Source organism: Sphaerodactylus townsendi, linkage group LG11, assembly GCF_021028975.2.
Source record: "Sphaerodactylus townsendi isolate TG3544 linkage group LG11, MPM_Stown_v2.3, whole genome shotgun sequence".
Taxonomy (NCBI): Eukaryota; Metazoa; Chordata; class Lepidosauria; order Squamata; family Sphaerodactylidae; genus Sphaerodactylus; species Sphaerodactylus townsendi.
This window is the reverse complement of record NC_059435.1, coordinates 43,291,794-43,310,721: the sequence shown is the minus strand read 5'-3', so window position 1 is coordinate 43,310,721 and position 18,928 is coordinate 43,291,794. Positions and strand designations below refer to the sequence as shown.

Below are 18,928 nucleotides of genomic sequence, written 5' to 3'. Positions count from 1 at the left end.
TCTTCCCTACAGGTTCTTATGCTACTACTGAGGATAACAGGTAGGAGAAGCTGCTTCCTTGGTGGCTGCACAGATGAAGGAACCCCAAACCTGTGAAGAGACTGGTAATATCTGACTAGTGAGTGTAGGCTTGGCAACCTGCTTCTAGAAGGTGGTCGTTTAATTGAACACCATCATACTCAGTATGGTGTAATTGTTGGTCTGGGACTGAGGAGATTTGAGTTCTAATCCCACTCGCAATAAAGTTCACAAAGTGACTTTACACCTTTCACTCTCACCCTTAATTACTTCTTAGGCTTGTTGTGAGTGTAAAATGGCAGAGCAGAGAAAGTGTTTGTATCATCCTGAACTCCTGGGCAGAAGGACAGGAGAATAATGTAACTGATGGGTAGACCCATCAAACAGTGAGAGAAGCAGTGATACGAAGGCTTCGAAGGCCAAGGAGAGGAGGAGGAGGAGTTTGGATTTATATCCCCCCTTTCTCAACTGCAGGAGACTCAAAGGGGCTTACAATCTCCTTGCCCTTCCCCCTTCACAACAAACACCCTGTGAGGTAGGTGGGGCTGAGAGAGCTCCGAGAAGCTGTGACTAGCCCAAGGTCACCCAGCTGGTGTGTGTGGGAGTGCACAGGCTAATCTAAATTCCCCAGATAAGCCTCCACAGCTCAGGCGGCAGAGCCGGGAATCAAACCCGGTTCCTCCAGATTAGATCCACGAGCTCTTAACCTCCTACGCCACTGCTGCTCCTGAATGTGTGATGGCCATTTGTTATATTTTGGATGGACTTTGTACATTGCCGAAATGATTGAGTGCAAAATCTTTTTAATAATAAAATAATGATTTATTATCTCAGAGCAGTTGGATAATTTGGAATTTGAGTGAGTGAACTTAGGCTTCAAGAAAATAATGGGTCAAGGCTTTGATGAAGCACTGGAGGAAATTTTCCTGGGCTGTCCTTGGGAATTTTGCTTGCAGAAAGGCATGCCAATATTATACACAGATGCATCTTTCATCTGTAATACCCCAGCACACTTTTTTTAAATTCTGCTTGTGGTCTACCATTTACTAAATACACATTCAGAAAAATTAAATTGTGTTAAAAATAGTTGCTCACATGAGTTTTTTAAAGCAATCTGTTAGTATTTAGAAATATTGATGATAGCTGTGTCTTTTTACATATCAGGATCAGAAGCAAGTTTTATTTTGAAAGTCCACCCTCTGGAAAAGTACCCTGTGGACCTCTATTATTTAGTTGATGTGTCTGCATCTATGCACAAAAACATAGAAAAATTATACACCGTTGGATTTGATTTATCTCAAAAGATGGAAAAGATTTCCCTTGATTTAAGACTTGGATTTGGATCATATGTGGATAAGACAGTGACTCCTTACATTAGTATTCATCCAGGAAGAATCCATAATCAGTGCAGGTAGGTATATGTTAATTTCATACTGATTTCAGGCCTAATTTCATACTGATTTCAGGCCTAATGTACACACACGCGTCTAATTCAAATCTATCTTAATCTATATTTTAAAGAGCAATAGAGTATAAAATAAGTTAGCAACAATTAATTTTTGAGTTTCTGCTGAGAAATAGCTAACCCATGAAGGGTTGCCAGGTTTACACCTGCAACTCCTGGACATTTTGAGAGGTTTGGCTGTGTTCAACCACAGAAATGACCCTGGAAGCATGCATTAGAACTAATTTCCACTGTGGCTATATTCCAATTTGGTGTGTTTCCTTTTCCCAAACAGTGATTATAACCTGGATTGTATTCCTCCTCATGGCTACATAAATGTATTATCACTAACTGACAAGATAAAGGAATTCAGAAGTGCAATTAATAGGCAAAAAATCTCTGGCAATATCGATACACCCGAAGGAGGCTTTGATGCTATGCTTCAGGCAGCTGTATGCCAGGTAAGAGGTAAACTGAGAAGAATCCGTTGAAAGTGCAGATCTTTTGCCAAATGTCTGCAATGGACAGTCTTATGGTTTGGAGCAGATGATAATTTTTCACACAACCAAAATTGATACTGTACAACTTGTGCTGTTCCCAGAGATGTATTGCTGGGTCCAGTGATCTGTTTCTTCTAAGCCAGGAAAATTGTTTTGGTGAAGGAAGACTTCTTGTTTAGCATAAAGCAGATATTGGATACAACCCATAGATTTTGGCCAGTGGCCTTATTGGAAGTTTGTCAGGCTTTGAAAATCTCAAACTAATTCCCAGCGACACCTAAACTGTGTTTGTATGTGAGTATGTGTTATATGTCTGTTGAGTAGCATTCCAGTTCTGGAATAGGTTAGGTAGTTTTTGCTTTTGCTTTTTAAAAAATGTTAATGTTTCATTTCCAATTGTTAAACAAGTATTATGGTACATTGAAAGAAAAAATGCCTTCCAACCCCCACCTCCAAATCCATGCATTCAGTAGAAGACTTAACCAAAATACAGCGGTCCTTCCTTTCATGATAATTTTACTTGAATAATTTTACTTGAATAACTGGATAAATGTATGTTCTCCCTTGCTTATAAACCGAAAATGTAACCCTGAACTTCAGATGTTGGGTTTGCATCATGGCAGTCTCCCAACTGTTACATCATCATAGGAATTTGGCATTTTCCCAGTTCTTAGCAATATGTAACTTTGATACTAGTAATAGATTAACTCCAAGGTTTTTGTGACTATGAAATTCCACCTCTTTTCATCTCCTTCCAGCAGACTCAAGCATAGGTTAAATAGAAGCTTATGATCTGTGTGTTTGTTTTAATTCTCTTGCCCTCTCCTGAAACTCCTCAGTTTGTTGACAAGACTGTTATAAGTGCATGGGAAAACTGTCAGTCATATGGCAATACTGGCAATGCATTTCCCCATAGCCTTTCAGCTGCAACTTGTCTCCTTCATGTATACACTGATGGATGCTGGGTACAGACAGCTGAAGCTGGAATGGGTCATAGGGACCATATTGCTCTATAGACACTGGATCCCAATTTGTTTCTGGGCATAGATCAAGGTGCTAAAGGATCAAGGACCTGGAGGATTGCATATTCTAGTCTAAGATTCCCCCTTGCTCATCAGCCATGTGACATCATCCTATGGCCTTCTTCACCTGAGTCACTGGGGCAGCCTTGAAAATTCTTGTGGGTGCTGCCTTTGCTTCCTCTGCTGGCTTGCTTTTTCTGCTACCACATAAGGTCCTGTGGGCTTAAAGTTGCTTCCAAGATGGGCCTTCCAACACTGGTTGTCTCCTCAAGTTGCTTCCAGCCCCTCCAACTGTGATTGCTTGCTCCAGGCTGCCGTTCTTCTCTTTCCAGAATGTAGGGTGGCAGAATATGTATGGAATTCTGACTGTGTGTTTTGTGACAACAGCTCAGAAGACCTACATGCTGAAAGTGGTAACTAAGAGTGTGTCCCAGATTTTTAAGTCAATAATTACGTACCTTATGGTTGCTGCATATTGATGTCAACTGTAGCCTTTTAGTTATACATTTGAGCTTGAGCAATGCAGTACCAAATGAAATCTCTTCACTTGTTCTTTTCCATTCTAAAAGTGTGCATAATTATTTCTTTTTCTTTTCCTAGAGCCAAATCGGTTGGCGCAGGGAAGCAAAGCATCTTCTTCTCATGATGACAGATCAGACTTCTCATCTTGCCCTTGACAGTAAATTAGCAGGGATAGTAGTTCCTAATGATGGAAATTGCCATTTGAAAGATAATGTGTACGTCAAAGCAACCAGTATGGTAAGGTATATGTTGTAGATGGTGTTATCTTTGGACCATAGTTCCCAGAGCTTGAGAGGGCCTCCATAATGAGAAACAACTGCTGGGAAGACATGAACTTCTGCCAGATCTCTCCTCACTCAAGCTGTTTAAAGTTCTTGATTGATCAGGAAGGAGTATGGCAGTCTGCTTCCTCCCAGTCAATGCAGTGTGAGTAACTGTGGGTTGTGTGTTAATTGGAGGGGAAGAGAAGAGGAATACCAGCGAGCCAACTGACTGAAGTTTAAAGCACAAAGGCTCAATAGTTGCATAGGTGATTTTTTCCTTTTTTTCCTTTTGCTACTTTCTTCAGCATTGAGTACAAGTTCCTTGTTTATATCATAAATATATTATAGAAGTGGAAACTTGCAAGGACTGGGGGAGGCATCTCGCCCCCCCCCCCCACTCCGCTGTTTCCTCTCTTCCTTTCCTAAAAACTCCCATAGCCTTTTCCTGCTTCCTTTACTCCGTCATGTGGGGCCTGGAGATCCCCTGGAGACCTTCCAGCTACAAAGATCAGTTCCTCCTTGGGCTACCAGATCCAGATGGGAAATTCCTGGAAATGTGGAGTAGAGTCTTGGGTGTGCAAAGTTTGGGAAGGAAGCAACCTCAGTAGGGTATAATGCCACAGAGTCTATCATCCAAAGCAGCCATTTTTTCCAGGGGAACTGAGCTCTCTCATCTATACAGCAGTTGAAGTTTTGGGTGATCTCTGGCCTTTACCTGGAAGTTGGCAACTCAAGGACTGTTGGCAACTCAAAGACCCAGAGGAACTGACTGTTTTGCAGGGGGTGGATTGTAAAACATTATACCCTTCTGAGATCCCTTGTCTCTACCAGACCACACTGGATTTCATACAGTGGCTTCTGTTGAACAGTATCAAGCAGCCAGGCCTAGTGTGGTCATGCAAGTCAGACAGTATCAAATCATTCAGAAATTGTTTACAGGCATAGAGAAAGCCATCCTAAAATATGTTTACTTATATGGAAATGCTACAGCTAGAAGATGCATGGCAGATTTAAAATCCTAATAATAATTATATATTTTTCTCTAATAGAGATCAGTCATGTTGAAGGATACTAGTTATCAATCTAGAGGGTGAGCATATACCATCAAAGATGTTTGAAAATCACAATCCAGTAGCATTGTGAAAATCACAATTTGGCAGCAAAATAAAGGCAGAAGGGGAAGATGTTGATTAAATTATAATATTTTACTACAAGAGGAATAGTAAAGAAATGTAGTAAGAGCATAGAAGATTTTTTTTAATCCATAGTACAGCAGGCATTCTTATTGCAGTGATTTGGGAAGCCATTAAAGCTTATATGCAGAGGCATAGCTCCAAGGGGATGGGGGGGTACACGATGCACCAGGTGTGCCCCCCTGTGGGGGTGTGGCAAAGGCGTTCCTGGGGCGGGGCGTTCTGTGGCAGGACGGGGCGGAGGATGCACCGGTGCACTGGCTGCTTTTCCCCCTTTTTATACCCCTGCTTATATGAGAGGGAATTTAATAGCTATACTGCAAAACAAAAGAAAGAAAAATTGGAACAAATGGAGGAAATATTGGATAGATTATAAATGTTGAAGTAACAACACAAGAACTGCCAAAATAAAGCAACCTTAATTGAGATCAAGCAATTAAGGAGCCAATTATATATGCTTGAAATGGAATAAATACAAAAGAAACCAGGATTTTAAAAACAGAAACATTTTGAACATGCAAATAAACCTGGAAGATATCTGGTATATTATATCAGGAAAGAAACTAAAAGAACAATCACTGGAGTGAAGAAAGGAGATTGAATTGTTCTCTTTTTCCTAATTTATACAAAAAGATTTTGCAACAGAAGATGAAATGGAAGAGTATATAAAAGGGATACATACTGAGAAGTTCACACCTAAACATGGGGATAGATTGAACAAACCACCACAATTCAAGAAATATTGCAAGTCATAAAGAAAGTAGAAAAAGAAAGCTCTGGGCCCAGGTGCACTTATACCAATGTATTACAAATTGTTGGAAGAGATTTTAATGTTAACTCATGAATGAAATAAGTAAAGAGAAAGGATTGCCATCACTGTGGCAAGGAGCTCATATAACATTGATTCACAAGGAAGGCAATTATCACATAATCTTTTAGATCCTTCTCGCTGTTAAATGCGGATTATAAACTTTTTGTGGTGAAAAATTAAGGAAATATATAACAGAATTAATCCATGAGGATTAGACAGGCTTCATACCAAAAAGATATATGAAAGATAACATCTGTTTTGTAGTTAATATAATAGGATTTGTGGGGGGAAAGAAGAAAAAAGTAGTGTTTAATTATTATTTTTTGAGGAGCCACATGGCGTAGTGGTTAAGTGTCTGCACTGCCACTCACACGGTCAGGAGTTCGAGCCCCCTGTGGGTCAGATATCCTGGCAGCTGGCTCATGGTCAACGCAACCAACCATCCATTTGTTGGTCGGTAAATGAATACCTAGCTCATAGCTAGGGGATAAAGAATAGTCAGGGAAAGCAATGGCAAACTACCCCACAAAAACAGCTTGCCTATAAAATTACTGCTCACAGTGGTGTCCCAGGGTCAGACATGACTGAAGGGGAAACTTTACCTTAACCTTTTTAATTTTTTTAGGTACAGAAAAAGTGTTAGATATTATAGCCTGGGTAATTTTTACTGAAGGTGCTTGGAAATTTAAATTGTGGTTCATGATTTATGAATGAGATACAAAGTATTTATACAAAATATCATGTAAAGATCTGAATATAACTGATAGATTGCAAACTGAAAAAGGAACATGTCTCCACTCTTATTCATTCTTGTGCTAGAACTACTGGCTACTAACAGTGCAGTCGGAGTGCGGGAGCAAAAGAGCTCTGCATGTGGTGTGACCTTTGCACTGGCATAGATGCGACTCAATGCAGAGTAAGTGGCATCCATGCCAGTGCAGGGACACTTACGCCAGCACTGGGGAGCCGCATGACTGTGTGACACCCAGATGCCAACACTGCCTTGGAACCAACACTCTTCTGGTGTAGAAGTCTATGCCTGCATCACTGTGGATGTTCCCAGAAGTGGAGCCTACTATAGTTGGCTTCCTTAGGATTTTCAGGCCCAGAATGCCTTCTTTTGCTAGTGAGGACTTATGCCAGCAAAAAGGATGGGTCAGCCCATTGGGCTGCAAAGGGGACTTGCAGCGCAGTTGGTGATGTTTCTTTTCTTACTTGCTTGCTGCAGCACCCAAACCTATTTGGTTCAGGTGCTGCAGCAAGCAGCAGGACTGCCCTTTGCCTAGTTGCAGTGCCTTGACCCTTCCCCCCTTTCAGGAATTAGCTGTCTGATCAGACAAGATTCTAGAATTAAAGGACTGAAAGTGGACAGAGAAGAATTTCAAATGAAAATCTATGCTGATGATGTGGTACTGACAATTTCAAACCCACAACTGTCAATGCAATATATAATGGAACAAATTGAAAAGTGTGAATTCTTTTCAGGCTACAAAATTATTAGGAAGAAGACTAAAATTAATTTGAAATTCTTGCCAAAGGAGGAAGAAGAAGATATGAGTAGGATATCCAGTTAAATATTTGGGAATAAACCTAACTGAACAAAACAAGACACTATCCTATTATATAAAAGGCTAGACGTCGTTGTGACAGCTCACTTCTAGCCTTGGCTTGGGGGCAGTTCTTACACAGAAAGGGTAAAGAGCAACACAAATAAAACAGTTGACTGTGGCAGTTACTGTCTCACACACTTGTTCTTCTTTACTGCTGAATAATTTCAGTCACTGTACCATCTGCAGCTGCCTGAGGAGGAGCAGACCCAGGGGTCAGCCACTCCCTGAGAGAGAGTCGCCACTGCTGGTTGTCACAACTGCATTGTTAACTGTTGTGTGGTGATACAGGTGTACCAGAAGAGGAGGAGGCATCCAGGAACAGAGAAGGAGGAGGGAGCTGGTGACAAAGGACCAAGGGAGAAGAAAGTCAGGAAGCCCCCCTCCTCAGTGGCCACCATTAATCCTTGTGTTCTGATGCAGGTGTCCAGAAAGAGGAGGATTAGAAGGGAGCTGGTGACATGGGGGAAAAGGCAGGAGGAGTTGGCCCCTTCTGTAGAATTTGGTAACCCACCAACAGTTTTCTAGAACATGTTGTATTTGTTCATACAACTAGATTTACTGCTGGTTTAAATCTAATTTTAAAATGATGTGAATAAAGATACAACGCAAATTGCAAAAATGGTCCAAACGAAAAAGTTAATGGCTAGGTAGAATTTCCACTGTGAAAATGAATGTATGGCCAAACTTTCTTTAACATTCCAAATGTTACAAATCTATATATAAGAAAAAAGCCCTGAAGGAGCAGCAGAAACAGATAAATATGTGTATATGGAATGGCAGCAAGCCAAGGATCAGATTTAAAGATCTACAAGATGAGAAAAAGAGAGGAAGACTAGCAGTACCTAATATTGAATTATATTGCCAAGCAGCTGGTCTTGTTAAAACTATGGAGTGGATTAGGAATCCAGACCAGAGAATAATAAAATTAAAAATGGCAGACATGGAGAAAAACTATGTAATTGCTTGTCATGAAAATCAATCAGAAAAAAATGCAGCACAAAATGGAAGCCATGGAATCAGTGTCCTTCAATATCTCCACTAATGTCACCTATAGAAGCTTATTATGATTAAGAATACTATTATAGTCATCAAATTTTTTTAGTCATTCATCAATGTTTACTTATTTTGAATTATTGGAATTTACATCAAAAATGGCCATCTTGTTATGTAAAAGCCTAGCCATATTGGTGACAACTCACTTTCCCTCCAGAAGGCTGTATGTGAAGGTCTGAAGAGGGGAGGGGTTGGAGGAGGCTGGCTGGAGCATGCATGATGTTTCCCGCTGGAGAAGGCACCCCACCAAAGACTGGTGGCGGGGGAGGCCTCACCACACCTGCAATGGTTCAGCTGAAGCAGTGAGATTAGGGCAGGGGGGGAGCAGTCTAGGCAAGCTTCCAAGAATTGGGCTGGGGGAGAAGAGAGAAAGAGAAAGTTGGGATAGGGTTAGAGGCAGAAGGAAAAAGAGAGAGCTAGGGTAGGTGGGCAGAAAGAGAGAATGAAAGCAAGAAGGCAATGCTTGCAAGCTGCCATTCCAGTTTGCCTTGTCTGCAAGTCATCACCTTCCCCAAAATGCTCAGCATGGCCACCCTGCCCCAATCTGTTTGCAGCGGGGGCAAAGGCCTCACTGCACCTGCATCTCCAACTGGTGAGAACAGGGCTGTGGTGAAAGATGCCTCACCACATCCACCCAGAGCAGTCCAGGAAAGCTACCAAAAACTGGGCTGATGCGGGGAGTGGGGGAAAGAGAGCGAGTTGAGATAGGGGCAGAAACAGAATGAGTTCTAGGGAGGGTAAGAAAGAAAGCTAGGGTGGGTGGGCAGAAAGACAGTTGTGGCAGCAGGGCAAGAAGAGAACATAAGGGGTAACAGGATGGCAAATGTAAGGCAGAGAAAAAAGAGAACAAAAGTAATCTCTTCATAATTTCCTCCAGGTCCCCACTTGCTAAAGCCCGTTGTGTTTTTTTCACACAACGGGCTTTACTGCTCGTTATCAATAATTGTTTTTATATAATATTATACGTATAATTTTATTTCTTCACCTAGTATTTATAACTAACTGTAACTATGATTAAATTCCCTTTTCTGTTTTCTGTTTTGTTAATTTCTATCTATAAAATTAATTTTAAAAGTTGTAATCAACCAAATGTGGCTACCTAATACAAGAGTGAGATGTAAGACTGAAGACACTCTACCCTATTCAACCTGCAGAAGAAGTTTCTGTGATATGTATTAAATCTGTCCATAGCATTTGTCCATAACATTAATTTGTGGTGAGAAGCCAGAGATCATCTGTGGATAGTGGGTGAAGCTTTGAAACTGAAGCAACATTAAGCCTTTAATAGCAACAAACTGTTACCAAACTGTGTTCCAAAATAAGCTCTGTGGTATGCTAATTGTGCTCATTTGTATTAACAAAAATCTGCCTGGTGATTCTGAGCCAACAAGTTCTGGGAATTTATTTTGGTAGATTTTGCCCTAATTAATTCTAGCCAGATGTCCACTGGTTTCTTTCCTTTCTCCCTTTCCCTTACTGAAGCATAGCCTTCAGTACTCATCCTATTACAACCAGCCAGATACAGTAAAATCTGCCTCTAAATGTAAGTTATCCTTGTTACAACAGAAAGTATATACAAAGAACAAACCTGAGCACCCTCAGAAGAGAATCGGAGAAAATAGTTATATAGCCCAAAGTCTTGAGAAAATGGCAAGTTTAAGATCTTAAATGGATCACTGCACAATACTTATTTAAGGGTGGCATTGCTCCCTGCATGTCTCATTTGTACCTTCCCTAATTCAGTTTCCTTTCAACATCTCTTCTGAATTCTTAAGTACTGCCATGGACCCTACCCCATCTTACCACTCAACTGAGCACAATTTGAAGGTTCCCTCCAGCCTAAGGAGCCTTTTTCCATCTGAAGTGGATCTTCCATTGGACAAAGAGCCATGTAAATTGGAGGAAGGTTCCTTGGAGAATAGTTGGACCCATCCTACTCTTGAGTACCCATTGAACATGCTCTCTTATCTGGTCCATATACAAGATTATTGTATGGAGTGAAAAACCTACATCAACAGAGAAGAGCATTACATGGGGAAGAAGTTGTTGCATGTGTGATCCACTCACCACCACCATAAGGAGTAGCAGTTCCTTGTGCCTCCTTTTTGCACCCTCAAGTAAATTTATGTAAGGTGCAGACTAAAACAGTAGGCTCCAAGCTGCAGTTCATGGCCACATCACACCTGAGGTTGCTTGAGTCACTTAAAACTTGATGCAAAGGCATGTCTTCATCTTTATGTTTCACAGAAGCATGCAGTGCAAGGAGGTGACATTTGGTGCTCCATAAGACTAATGGAATAATTGATCTGAGCACGTCTAAGGCCCCATCCCCAGAGGCCAATAAACACGGGTTAAATGTGGTAAAATAACCCATTTTGGGGGGAACTTCTCACAGATCCCACCCATACAGCGGGTCTGCCCCGTGTTATATTTTGGGTTTTCCAAGAATCACACAAGGCTTTTGAGTGAATGACTGGGCAGGAGGTGCTTTATTCAGCTGCACTCTCCTTTTTTAACATTTCCCAGCCTCCATCTGCATTGCCACGCAGGCGCAAACAGTCATAACATGAGACAGGATGGCTGTGTGGATCCATTCATGCATGCCTGCATAGCTATGCAACAGTGGGCGGTGAATTTTTTAAAAAGATGCACCTCCATGCGAATTTTTAAAAAAGATGCACCTCCGTTGACAGCAACCTGGATTGTTTCCATGGGCTCTGATAGCTGCCTGCATGGATGCATGCGAATGCAAAGAGAGGAGAGCAGGTTACTTTATCCCAACTGCAACCCACTATACATTTGCTGTGCAGAAGGGACCTAAGCTAATTTGTTAGTCAATGGTTTTGGTCTGATGTGATAGGCAACTATCTGCAGTGGTTGAATTTACAGTATATATTGGAGAGGGAGAAAAGGCCTCCAAAAGAAGCTATAAAATGCAGAGAGAATCATGAAAAATAACAGGGATATACGGTACCCCACTGAAGTTCTAATCTGAAGTCATTTTTCGACACCTCATGGATTATTACACTAGATGTTCATTGACCTTTCAGAGTTGTAGTCAGAAATCCAGTCTCTTTTCAGTTTGATTGTAATTGACACTCAGGTTCTCTGTGGAATTTTGCAATATTCTTTAAATCTTGTGTGTCGATCTTACTGTTTATAATTGATTGAATTCTACTTATATTTTCATGCAGATACTGTTGATAATATTGTTGTGTTCTGTTTTTGTGAACTTTTCTGTTTTCTTTTGTGTCTTAATGTGAGCCACATGTTTGACAGTGTTTAGGTTCTCAAACAATATTTGTAATTAGCATAATCTTGTTAATTTATCCTAACCCCCATTAATCAAACAAACAGAGATTATACAACATATATTAGATTTTCTGGATTGGTACTGTTTTCTTGTTTGTTTGTTTGTTTAGTCTACAAAAGTGAAAGTAGTGACATTTTTGAACCTGTTTCTGTCTTGATATTTTTTACAGGAACATCCATCACTTGGTCAACTTTCTGAGAAACTCATAGACAACAACATTAATGTAATATTTGCTGTCCAAGGAAGCCAGTTTCATTGGTATAAGGTATTTTAACCGTCTAAATTTTTTGAAAGAAGGCTGGGTTTAAATTGGGATTGTAACTTGTATATTGGCATTGTAACTTTGAGTATATTTCTCTTTCACAGGACCTTCTGCCTATGCTGCCCGGTACTATTGCAAGGCAGATAGAATCACAAGCAGCAAATCTTAGCGATTTGGTGGTCGATTCTTATGAGGTATTTGTTTCTGAAGGCCTTGTACAATTGCAAATTATTTTCCTTTCTATACTAGCTTCTTTGCTAAAATTGATATTGAAGTGACTATTCAATAGACTCCAAGGACACCTATGATATAGCAAGGTATCTAAGGAAAATCTCAGTAATCTCCTGTATAAGAATGAAGGCATAAATACTTGATACATATTTGCTTTTGATGAAAGAAATAGAACTATGAATTAGCCAGAAAGATCTCCCATTTTTATTGAACTTTATGACTTTTCTCTGTATTCCACCTTGAATTGGATATTGAAAGCATACATTTAGTAAATTCAGATAATCAGTAGATTTGGAATAATCATACGGTAACAGCTCTTTTCTGTTGCATATGCAGGGTTGCCTTTTTGTTCTTATTTTTTCTATTTTAAAAATCCCTACATTTAAAAATTAGCACCTCACTAGGGGGAAAGGGGAAGATTGACTACTAGAACTATAATCTTTAAAATATGCGTAGCTCCTTATTAAGTGGTGAACTAGGATTAGAACAGAATCTTTTGCTGTCATAGGCACTCTGCGCTCCCGCAAGGAAGAAAATTGCTCAGAGGGAACAAGGAAGTCATTGACACAACTGTGTCCCACTCTGTTCTCTGTGTTATTGGCTGTTTTTCTGAAATAGAGGTCAGAGCAGAAAAAACTAGCTGCGACCAAAGAGAGCTTGAAAGGAAAACAGGTGGAACTAGGAAGGAAAAACTTGCTTTCCCCAGCAAGGACTAGAGAGTAAGACTCCCACAGTGGTAAGTGGACACAGTGACAGTTTTGTCATTGGTCGGCAGTGGCTTTTGACCACTGCAGTGGTTTTTGACTACCCTATGTGCATAGGGGCTTCTCATGCTCACAGTTTCTCACTAAGAGGTGAGTCAGGATTCCAACAGCATTTCTTGTTGCCATGCATACTTAATCTTTAAAAAGTATAATTAGCTAGAAACACAAGCATTGCTATCCACTTACAAAATAACTAGTCCCTCATGCTGTGGCTCTATGATACATAATGGTGTCTTTATGTGAAAACCATTTATTCCTTTATTGGTGATGCAAATAATTTTTTTTTTCATTTTGACGACATCCTCTGAGTCAGATATGCTAATGCTTGTTGAATACTAAAGTATTGCAGTGTGGTGGAATTCTTTCTGTTTCTGTTTCAGAAGCTGCTCTCTGAAGTGAAAATTCAGGTGGATAACTCAATCCAAGATATACATGTTAATGTTACTGCAATCTGTCCTGATGGAAGTAGAAAAACAGGCTTTGAAGGTTGCAAAAATGTGAAATTCTCAGCTGAAGTATGAACATTCTTTTGTTCCTGAAAGGGATGGATTTTTTAATGTTTATATAAACTTCTTTTAATCTTGTAAAGAGGGTTTTTCTATGGTTTTAAACCACTGTGACGGGGGAGGCCTCACCACACCAATATGTATCAAGTATTTAAATCACCATTCATGTTTCCACAGTTTCTAATGGGTAGCCTTCAGAGCTATTGTCTTTGTTCTAACAAGTCTATTTAGCTGTATTTGTTTGCATGTCCAGTCCTCCGCAAATACTGCTGGGTACCTGTTAAGAACATAAGAACCTGCTGGATCAGACCAGTGGTCCATCTAGTCCAGCATCCTGTTTCACACAGTTGCCCTAGAAGGTCAAGAAGCAGGGCTCAGAAGTTGAGGCCCTCCCGTGCTACTGTCTTGCAGCACAGGTAGTTCAAATTCTTCTACCTGTGTATAAGGAGGTTCCCTTCAGTTGTCATGGCTAGTAGCAATTGATGGGCCTCTCCTCCATGAATCTGTTGAACCCCCTTTTAAAGCTGTTTATGCTCATGGCCATCACCATCTCCCCTGGCAGTGAATTCCACAGTTTAATTACTCAATGAGTAAAGAATTATTTCCTTTTGCCTGCCCTGCACCAGTTTTCCAAAAATTTAATTAGGTACCCAGCCTAGGTTCTAGTATTATGGAAGAGGGAAAAATAGACCCCAGCATTTCCATTGGTATATGTTCTTTATGCACATAGTGCACCTCTGATAAAATAGACAGAGGAGCCCTCACGGGTAAGAACTTGTGCACATGACAAGCATTTGCCTGCAATAGATCATTGGACTGGGGAGTTAGAATGCGATTCCAAACTACAAAGTCAATCCTAACTAGAATTACACCTTTCTAAACCCATTGACCTCAATTAATTTAGAAAGGTGTAACTTTACTACGAGCCGCACCATAAGACTGGAATTGTCACAAAAAATATTTAACGGAATGAAAGGTCCTGTGTGTGCATCCAGAACTCTTCTTTGAAATTTTGTCACTGCAAGAAGAAGAGGAAGGAGGAGGAGAAGGAGCTTGGATTTATACCCCTCTTTCTCTCCTGTAAGCAGACTCAAAGGGACTTATAAACTCCTTTCCTTCCTCTCCCCACAACAGGCCTTTCTTAAACTGGACTGTAGTCTGGGGCCATTCCCACAGAGAAGATCTGCCTTTTTAAAAAGCCCCAGCTGCAAATACAGTTCGCTTACATCTTTGTGTACTTTTTCACTTGCTACCAAAAATTGCAGGACACTGTTCTGTAACTATGAGTGAAGATTGCCAAGTATCCTTTTTGCCACATGTACATTCATCAGAAAACTGTTTATATAGAAGCATGTTCCTGATATAGCTGTCAAAATACATATGAATAATCTCCACATGTATCAGGGTACAAATTATGCACATGTTTTAACTGCATTCAAATTATCAGTTTAGGAAAAACGTTTCTGGGAAAGCAGTTGTCAAGCTTCTCTGTTGTTGAGCCCTCCTGCCTTCCTTCTGTCATTAGCCTAGGATAAATCTAATGAAAGGAGGGAAAGTCAGTTCCACCCCTGGTTTTCCTCTGTAACTGGCCTTCTCCTCCTGCTGCTAGCTGCAGGTGTGATCCGGCTCTTCCTCCCTGGCCCATCCTTAGATGCTCTTCAAAAGGTAGATTGGAGGAAGGTTGCCAATCTCAATGGCCCAGAAGCTGGGCTTTCTAGAAGTACAGGGTCTAGTGCAGTGGTGGCAAACCTATGGCACGGGTGCCAGGGGTGGCACTCAGAGCCCTCTCTGTGGGCACCTGCAGAGTTTGTCATGTGGGGGGAAACTGCCCCCCCCCACATCTAGGCTTGCCTGGGCCGCTGGGCTCGATTATTAGCATTAAACCTAAGATCTAGTTTTGGCGAAGCAGTGTAGGTTCCCTGTTAAGCGCTGTTAAACCCCACTGATTTTCATGCGAAGAACTAAAGCACGATCCTTTACCTGAGAGTAAGCTCGATTGCTGGCAATGGGGCTTGCTTCTGAGTAAACCCTCCTAGGGTCGTGATTCACCCGTTTAAAGAGTTGCAGGTTGCTTCAAAGCAAAGCCACCAACTACCACCAAGCTTACTCCTGAGTAATGAATGCTTTGGAGCCAACCGGTTTTTCTAAACTAAAACCTCAGTATTCAGGTTAAACTGCTGTGTCGGCACTTTGCGATAAATCAGTGGGTTTTGGGTTGCAATTTGGGCACTCGGTCTCGAAAAGGTTCGCCATCACTGGTCTAGTGCCAATCCATCCTCCCCAGCTCCTCTGTGCCTTCTGCACCATCTTCCCTCCTGTTTGGCTCAAAGGGTTGTATGTTTGGTCCATGTGGAATCTTGCCCCTCCCTCTTTACATCACTGATAATTCTTGTCACATGTCTTTTGTGTGGGGACAGAGCTGCTGGCTTCAGATAGCAGGGTTATGAGAGATGCATGATTTAGATAGCATTTGTTTGGCCTAAATTATAATAATCTATTCACACCTCAGTGACCAAAAACAAGATTACAGGTAAAGATGACAGCTGGCTTTTTCTTTTCTAATTACTTTGAAAGTATTTGCACTTGAAAATGATTGCAGGTGTCCCACCAAAGTTACAATAAAACACAGGGGAAGTCCTTTACTGTTATCACAGGTGCTGTTCAACATATCCATTGCCATGAAAGGATGTGGTGCAGTTGGAGGAAGAAAATATGTGATGCTTAAACCAATCGGCTTCAATGAATCCACCAAGGTTAATATACATACAAGATGTTCTTGTCAGTGTGAGGACAGCATAAAGCACAGAATAATATGTTCTGAGGAAACATTTCTAGATGCCGACATGTCCTCCTGCAATGGCCACAGTTGTAGTTCCAGTGATGAATTATTTTTTGAGCAGTGCAAGATGCAGAAGAACCATCCTGTCTGCAGTGGTCAGGGAGACTGCATAGGTGGACAGTGTGTTTGCCATAAAACCAAACTTGGCCTGATATATGGGAAATACTGTGAGAAGGATGACTTTTCCTGCCCATATCACCTCGGAATCCTGTGTGCTGGTAAGCCCTATAACTCTAATATATTTACCAGTTCAACTGTTAGTCTTTTTTGTAGGTTGTTCTGTTTCAGAAGCCCAGATTATATAAATCTGCTGGGTTTATTATTGTTGTTATTTACTTTTCAAAGCAGCTAGAATTATTGGCAATATGCAACATAAAGAATTAAATGACCATTAAACTAACAATTTAAACATATCCATAAGCATATGCCACTGTAGCCATAAAGCAGACAAAGAATGCCAGTAAAATACCGTATGCAGTTGCTATAGCTTGTGTTTAAAAAGTTAATTAGGAAAAGATTTTCTGCACAGAAAAATTTTAATGTCGAGAATATTTGTAATTTGTCAACTTATTTGATCACTGAAGGTGGGGCCAGAAAAATCATATAATGAATGGCTTTGCAGGTATGTCATCTAGAGTGGGAATCTGTTTAACAGCGTCCTTCACAAGATCAAACATCCTCCTGTAGGTACTAATGGGAAATCTGAACAACCACTATATATTGATGGGTGGAATATACATATGGTATATATCAAGGTCACGAAAGAGACTGGCTTCTTTGCTTTTCATGAACGCTCACTAGTCACCTGTATGTGACACAGCTCATAAAAAAAACCCAAGATTGTTCAACCAAGGGTGCCTCTAATGCACATAGTCGTGACTTTTTTCGTGCCTTCCTGTTGATAATTCACACCTGAATTGACATTCTGGCTGGTAATTTGTGATTTAAGGAGGATGATAGATAGTTTAGGGCATCATCAGCTAAACCCAGACAAGTATCAGGAAAGCTCTGTCTCAACCTTTAGGCATTGGGGGGGGGGGTGTCCCCAAAATTGTCTTCCTGGCAGCTTCTCTTTGTATGTGGATCACTTTCCAGGAGAAGTAATTACAAGTAAGCCAGCTTGCTTTTCACATAAAATTCTGTGAGGTTAGTCAATATAGTTCCTGTTTTGGAAGCCAGGAGCTGGAAACTTACTCCAGTCCAGACCACTGAATGAATCCATGGTTGTGGAGCTCCTTAGCCTGGGAGTACTGGAGAACAGTGACTTTAGTTTAGAGTATGGTAGCAGCCCTGATCTTAATAACTGGGAGAATTTAAGGCCCATCTCTAGTGAGTAACAAAGGTAGGCTGCCTCATCCCTTCACTCTCTTGCTGTTGTAGGCAATGGTGAATGTGAAGCAGGCAAATGCAGATGTTTTGATGGCTGGGAAGGTGACCGTTGCCAGTGTTCATCAACCTTAAGGAATCACTGCCTTAACTCAAATGGCCAGATCTGCAGTGGAAGAGGAACTTGTGTCTGTGGAGAATGCAAGTGCACTGATTATAGCAGTTTTGGTCACTTGTGTGAATTCTGCCCTACTTGTGGTACAATCTGCAGAGAAAAGTGGTAAGTTTCTTACAACTTGAACTTGCATGCAGCATCTTGTAAGTAGCTGGTAATTCTGGGAGAATGTTGAGTAAGCTTGGCCAAATACCCTAGAAATGTGGTAAAATTCAGATTCGTATTTATTTGGGCATAAAATTATCTGTATGCCCAAATAAGACAAATAACATATTCAGATATACCCGAATATTCGGGTATATTTTGGGTATACCCAAAACATTCGGATCTGTCTGGGGTTTTTTTGTATTTTGGTGTTTTGCATTTTGGCCTGCAGGGGGTGCATTTTTAAAGCGAGTGGCACCAAAATTTCAGGGTATCATTCGGAGACTGTGTGGATGATACCACCTGAGTTTGGTGATGTTTAGCTCGGGGAGACCAAAGTTATTGACCCCCAAAGGGGGTGCCCCATCCCCCATTGTTTCCAATGGGAGCTAACAGGAGATGGTGGCTACCCCTTTGAGGGTCCATCTGTAGCTGTGTCACTACCACTTTTTCAACTTTTTTCTCAGAAATGACAAGTTTGAAACTGGGTGGTAGTTGATCAGATTTAAAGGATCTGATAATAACTTCTTCAAGAGCAGTTTCACGACTGCCTTCTTCAGCCTCTCTGGGAAAGTCCTCTTCTCTAAGGACAAGTTGACAATCTCCAGCAGGGACTATTGCAACCCATCACCAGCCATGACCAGCCATGAGACAAGTGTTGGCCTCACAGCTGCCAGAGCCTTGTCTACCTCAGCTTGGGAAAGCCGGCTGAATTTGTTCAGTATAGAACCTGAAGCTAGCCAAGGGGTCTCCATCTCACATACTGTTTCAATATTGACAGGAAGGTCCTGATAGAGCAACAGAATTTTGTCTACGAAAAAGTTTGCAAAAGCCTCCCAGCAAAACGTTTGAATCACTAATCATTTCAGGTCCCTCAGAGAGGGACATGAGAGACCTACACAATTGGACTGGGCATGAGCTAGCAGATTCAA

At 41.0% G+C, this 18,928-nt stretch overlaps 1 protein-coding gene across 3 annotated transcripts in view; it reads left to right on the top strand.

Moving 5' to 3' along the window:
- Positions 1–18,928, top strand: part of ITGB8 (integrin subunit beta 8) — a 59,236-nt gene that overhangs the window by 31,409 nt on the left and 8,899 nt on the right. For 2 of the 3 annotated variants that reach the window (XM_048510825.1, XM_048510823.1), the window contains exons 4-11: positions 1,183–1,429; positions 1,758–1,923; positions 3,585–3,743; positions 11,919–12,014; positions 12,116–12,205; positions 13,387–13,521; positions 16,167–16,569; positions 17,732–17,957. In XM_048510825.1, coding sequence (XP_048366782.1) covers positions 1,183–1,429; positions 1,758–1,923; positions 3,585–3,743; positions 11,919–12,014; positions 12,116–12,205; positions 13,387–13,521; positions 16,167–16,569; positions 17,732–17,957 — 1,522 coding nt within the window. The remainder of the gene's footprint in view (positions 1–1,182; positions 1,430–1,757; positions 1,924–3,584; positions 3,744–11,918; positions 12,015–12,115; positions 12,206–13,386; positions 13,522–16,166; positions 16,570–17,731; positions 17,958–18,928) is intronic. The other variant, XM_048510824.1, reaches the window with a different exon arrangement.